The 5,792-nt window shown below is 54.4% G+C and overlaps 1 protein-coding gene across 1 annotated transcript in view; it reads left to right on the top strand.

Moving 5' to 3' along the window:
* ALKBH4 (alkB, alkylation repair homolog 4 (E. coli)) overlaps nucleotides 1-5,792 on the top strand; it is an 8,885-nt gene extending 3,093 nt beyond the window's left edge. Inside the window, exons 2-3 of the mRNA XM_006859675.1 lie at nucleotides 1,495-1,692; nucleotides 5,205-5,792. Coding sequence (XP_006859737.1) covers nucleotides 1,495-1,692; nucleotides 5,205-5,792 — 786 coding nt within the window. The remainder of the gene's footprint in view (nucleotides 1-1,494; nucleotides 1,693-5,204) is intronic.

The following is a 5,792-nucleotide window of genomic DNA, read 5'->3' as shown; positions in this document are numbered from 1 at the left end:
AGCAGTTTGAAACTACCAGCTGTTCCACAGGAGAAAGATGAGGCTTTCTGCTCCCGTAAAGATTTACAGCCTCGGAAACCCTGTACAGGGTCGCTATGACTTGCAACCGACTCCGTGGTCCATAACCACCACATAAGGTTTCCGAGGCTGTAAATCTTTTACAGGAGCAGAAAGCCTCATCTTTCTTCTGAGGAAATGGCTGGTGGGTTTGAAGTGCTGACCTTGTGGTTAGCAGTCCAGTGATTATCCTACAACGTCAGCAGGGCCTGTGTCCAATGCTACCGGGAGCTCTGGGCAAAGGCTGCAATCAGAGGAGGGCTGTGCTGAGCAGAAAATGCCCTGGGCTGGCCCTGCTGGGGCTGCTCTTGTGTTGGCCTTGTCCCGAAACCACAGGCACATCCCGAAGGTGCCACAATGGGAGGTTGTCTGTGAGCTGCAAGTTCTCTTCAGTTTTGAAGAGCAACCTCAGTAGTGGGCCTCCAGGGAGACCCCCGGAAGCACCCACCTTGGCTGAAAGGCTTCTCCCCCTCCAGCTCCCCAGCACACGCAGCTCCCCCTCTGCGGAGTCCCAGCACCTCAGGGCTGGGTCTCACCTGGTCCTTGAACCCCTGGAGGTGCCCTGCAGTGACATGGGGACTGTGGGGCTGGCAGCTGTTCCTGGCTCTCCAACCTCTTGGCAGTTCATTGTTGCTGAGCCTCATTTACCTGTCTGTAGTATAGACGCAGTGGCCATGACTCTGAGGATGCGCTGCCCTTTTGTTGTTGTGAAGTGCTGTCAAGTCGGTTCTGACCCATAGCGACCCTGTATAGGGTTTCCGAGGAGCAGCTGGTGAGCTTGAACCACCAACCGTGCAGTTCAAACGGCTTTGCAGTCTGGCGCATTAACCCACAGCACCACACCAGGACTCCTTACAGAGGAGGAAAGAGGAAGGGCCGAATTGAGCACCTCCACGTTCTGTTCTGTTGTGGCGCTGTAGGATAAGCACTGCTAACTGCAAGGTTGGCACTTCAAACCCACCAACCATTCCTTGGGAGAAAGATGAGGCTTTCTGCAAAGCCTATAAAGATTTACAGCTTTAGAAATCCTATAGGGGTCACTGTGAGGCGGAACTGACTCAATGGCAGTAGGCGGGTTCCAGATCTAAGACGCTCTGGTGACGCACTGAGTTAAGGATTGGGCTGGTAACCACAGGTCAGTGGTTCAAATCCACCAGCCTCTCCTTGGAAACCCGCTATGAGTAGGAACTGACATGACAGCATTTAACGTGTCTGTGTTCCTGCTTCCAAACTCCAGCTGCCTTCCCAGGTGGCTCTGGGACATGGCTTGCTCTGCAGGTCCTGAGGTGATGTCAGAGAGCGAGAGGGCTGGAGGGCACCGGACTTCATCAAGTTTACAGACAAGAAAGGCGGGGAGGCTGGACTGTCCCTGCAGGGTAGCTGCGACCACTCCAGCACCCCTGTGTGTGTATGTGTGTGTGTGTATGTGTTTACCAGAAGCCTGACCGTTTTGTGTACTGCTCCCACACGGGCTGGGCAGCTGGCGCCGAGGAGTCAGACTTTGAAGGCTGGGCTTTCCCCTTCCCGGGCGTGATGCTGATAGAAGACTTTGTGACCCGGGAGGAAGAAGTTGAGCTGGTACGGCTGATGGACCGGGACCCCTGGAAGCTCTCACAGTCTGGACGGAGGAAGCAGGTGTGCCGGCTGGAGCTCGGGGTGGAGGGTTTGTAGGCCCCTTCTCCCACCTCACTGAGCACTTCCCCCAGGACCGTTCATGAGTGGGCCAGCTTCCCATAACTGACGGTACTAGCGGTAGTGTGTGGGAGGGATGAACAGCCGAGTCCGCTCAGCATCCCAACAGAACAACATGAAGCTCAAAATCCAGGGGGCTGCTCCAAGTGCCCGCGCTGTGCCACTCTTCTCAGCTGGCTTCTGAGATGTCCTGAAGGAAGACTTGTGGCTGCCACCACTGTACCCACTGCTAACAGGGCCATCTGACTGAGCAGCCCAGTGGGACAGAGTAGATCTGCCTTGTACGGTCTCTCTCCCGATTGGCTGCACACGTTCCTGCTGATCTTCCCACCTTGAAGTCCCAGGCCTCCTCCTCCTTCAGACCACCCCCTTTTCCTACCTCACTCTTTGCTACCTGGAAACCCTCAATCCCACTGATACCTGTGGCCCTTCCACCCTGCCCTGCCCCTCTTGTCTTCGCTTTCCCAGTTTCAACGCCAGGACCACTTACCACAGTCTACTTCCTCAGTCTCCTCTGTTAAACCATGACCTCGGTGAAGCCCACCTGGCTACTCTGCCTGTTCCTGGCAGCAGCCGATGACAGATCCCCTCCCACGAGGGTCACACTGGCCTTTTCTCCTGCTCACCCTCCCTCATCACCCTCAGAGCATGGTGGACCTCAAGTTGCCGGGCAGATAGCAGCACACCTGTCTGTGCGTCTCTCCCAGGCCCCCTGTCCTCACCTGCCCCTCTCCTGAAGGCCACAGAGTTCCCACTGTCTCCTGCGCTAGGCTGGCTCTGCCCTCTGTTGGGTCTTTGCCACTAGCATGCCCAGAGGCTCATTCTTCTTTGCGGCCAAAATTCCTCAGAGGAGTTGCTTATCTTCCTGATCTTTGCCCCTTCTTGTCACACCTTCAAAGATCTGCCCGCCATGGCCATGGCCCAAGCCCAGCCTCAGGCCTCAGCCCACCCATCTCCAGTGGTCCCTGCAGTTAACCACACTTTTCCCTTGGAAACACTTTCTTTGCACAACTGGCCACTCCCCTCAGGCCTCTGCTGCTTCCTCAGGTTGGTGCATGCCCAGGCCCAGTCCCTGGGTCTCTTCTCTTCCTTCTGGGTTCACTCTGTCGGTGAGCTCAGTGTCATGGCTTTCACTCTGAGAGGAGCTTCTCCTGTGCTTCGTTGTTGTTGTAAAGTGCCATCGAGTCGGTTCCAACCCATAACGACCCTGTATAGGGTTTCCGAGGAGCAGCTGGTGAGCTTGAACCACTGACCTTGCAGTTCAAACGGCTTTGCAGTCTGGCGCATTGACCCACAGCACCACACCAGGACTCCAAAGCTTACAGAACCTGGTATTCCCACATGGTCTCCCATCCAAGTACTAACCAGGCCCATCCCTGCTTAGCTTCTGAAATCAGATGAGCTCCGGCGCATTCAGACCCTAAAACGGGCTTGTTCTCCTATCCCCTCACAGCGGACCCCAGAACCACAAATTCTTTTTTCCACCTGCTCAGCCCAGACACCTTGGGCTTGACCCCCATTTCTCTCCCTCTCTCATGTCTCACTGGTAATTCAGTCAGTGTTTCCTTCGGAGCATGCCCTACGTCTGAGCACCTGACCTCCCAGCTTCCCCACTGCTGCCCCCTGGAGTCCAGCCTCCAACTCTCCTGCCTGCAGTGGTTTCCCGCTCTTAACACTTGCTCCTCTTCAGTTCCTGTTCAGTATGGCAGGAATATGACCCTTCAAACCTGTCATGTCTCTGTCACAAATCCGCTAATGTTTCCCATCTCTACAGACGACCCTGCTGACGGGCCACTCCCACCCCACCAGCCCAGCCTTCACTTCCGGCGACAGGCACAGTGGCCTTTTCAGTGTTTCGTGTGCCTGCAGCTCATCATGGCTGCCGCAGCTCCACCTGGCTCCTCCGTGCTGTCCTTTAGGGAGGGTCTCCTCAGGCAGGCCTGCTTGTTCTGGAACTGAGGTGCCACCTCGGGACGTCTCTGTCTTGCACCTCCTCCCCTGCCCACAGACTTCCTGTCCCACCTCCCTCAGTATCACACTTCCTGGGGTGGGTGCCCCTGGCCTGCATACTCCCAGCACCTGGGATATAGACGTTAACACAAACCTCAAGGTGGTGGACAAATGCTTCCCTCTCTGTTCCTCAGATTCTATACTGTGGCACTGTAGGATCAGCACTAGACTGCAAACCACAAGGTCAGCAGTTCAAGCCCACCCACTGCTCCTTGGAAACCCTATACAGGGTGGCTGGGAGTTGGAATTACACTTAATAGTAACGAGTTTTTCAGGCTGTGGTGCTGAGAGGAGCAGCTACAAAGCTTCTCCCTAATGTTGCCTATTTTGCTCACACACCCTTTTCACGTGAGCTTGAGTGAGTTTTTGTACATTCACAATGCTGTGCAAGCACCATTGCTGGGCAGTTTCAGAGCACTCAGGAAAGGAGCCTGGTACCCATTAGCAGTCATCCCCCGTTCTCTCCCCTGAGCCTGTCTGTGGATTTGCCCAGTTTGGAATCATATACTAGGGGGTCCTCCTTTCCCTCAGCATCGTTACCTTCAAGGTTCTTTCTTGTTGTAGCTGTGTCAGAATATTACTCCTTTTAGAGCTGAATGTATTGTCTGCATCTGCCACCTTTTGCTTATCGAATCATTGTTGATAAATATGTAGGCTAGTTCTGTTTTCTAGCAGTGCATAAGGTTCCTAGGAACATTTGTGTATCTCTTTTTTTAATTACTATTCTTATTGTGAATGGGTGAAGTCTTACTGAGTAATCATTTTCCATCTAATAATTCATATACATTTTTTTTTTTTTTTTATCATCTCATTGATTTCACTCCCTCAAGTGCCACAGCCGTCTCTCCTCCCACTTCTTCCCTGTGTTTCCTGTTTCCATTCTTCTCTCCTACCCCTTCTGAGCTCTGTCCTGGGGTAAATGCTTGCGCTTTTGATCTCAAATGGTTCATTATTCTAAGGTGTGTATACCTCCCTACTGGTACTGTTCCATCGTGTTTATGTTTTTGTGTGGACATAGGCTTCTCTTGAACGTTATTTGTGATTGGAACACTGGGTTCTATGGTACCTGTTCTTCTGAATGGTGTGGAACCTCAGTTGACCCCGGGCTGACCAGCTCCCTAATGTGGCCTTGAACTGACTTCTCCCTCCCTGATCATGTTTCCCATATCCCCACTCTTGGGGATCTCATTCTAGAATAAACTTTGTTTCTAACTCTGCTTTCTGGGGACCCAAGGTGAAGACTACCTCTCCCTCAGCACCTCACATCCCTTCCCTGTTTGGTGTTTGCCCTTGGCGCATACTGCCACCTGATGCTCGCGCTGGCATTTCTTGATCCTTGGTTGCCTGCCTCCCTCGTCACCTCCTGCTCACTGCCATGGATGCCCAGGGTTGTCATTTTGGTAAACTCCACTCTTCTCCAGAACCTTTTTGTTCTCACCCTTCAGGACTACGGCCCCAAAGTCAACTTTCGGAAACGGAAGCTGAAAGCTGCTGGCTTCAGAGGCCTGCCTAGCTTTAGCCGGGAGGTCGTGCAGAGAATGAGCCTCTACCCCGGCCTGGAGGACTTCCGGCCTGTCGAGCAATGTAACCTGGACTACTGCCCTGAGTGGGGCTCGGCCATCGACCCCCATCTGGATGACACTTGGCTGTGGGGGGAGCGGCTGGTCAGCCTCAACCTGCTGTCCCCCACAGTGCTCTCTCTGTCTCACGAGGCACCTGGCAGCCTTCTGCTCTGTCCAGCGCCCCCAGGCTCCCTGGAGCCCTTGGTGGAAGGCGTGATGGCCTTCAGCCGGTCCGTCCTGTGCCAGGATGTGGAGGTGGACATCACCTTGCCCCGCAGGTCTCTGCTTGTGCTCTCGGGTGCGGCGCGGCACGAGTGGCAGCACGCCATCCACCGAAGACACATCACAGCCCGCCGCATCTGCGCCACCTTCAGGGAGCTGTCCCCCGAGTTCTGCTCCGGAGGGCGGCAACAGGACCTGGGCCAGGAACTCCTCAACATTGCCCTCTCTTTCCAAGGCAGACCGCTCTGA

Source organism: Chrysochloris asiatica, unplaced genomic scaffold (genome assembly GCF_000296735.1).
Source record: "Chrysochloris asiatica unplaced genomic scaffold, ChrAsi1.0 scaffold00034, whole genome shotgun sequence".
NCBI lineage: Eukaryota > Metazoa > Chordata > Mammalia > Afrosoricida > Chrysochloridae > Chrysochloris > Chrysochloris asiatica.
Note: the sequence above shows the minus strand (reverse complement) of the source record. Positions and strands in the feature narration are given on the sequence as shown.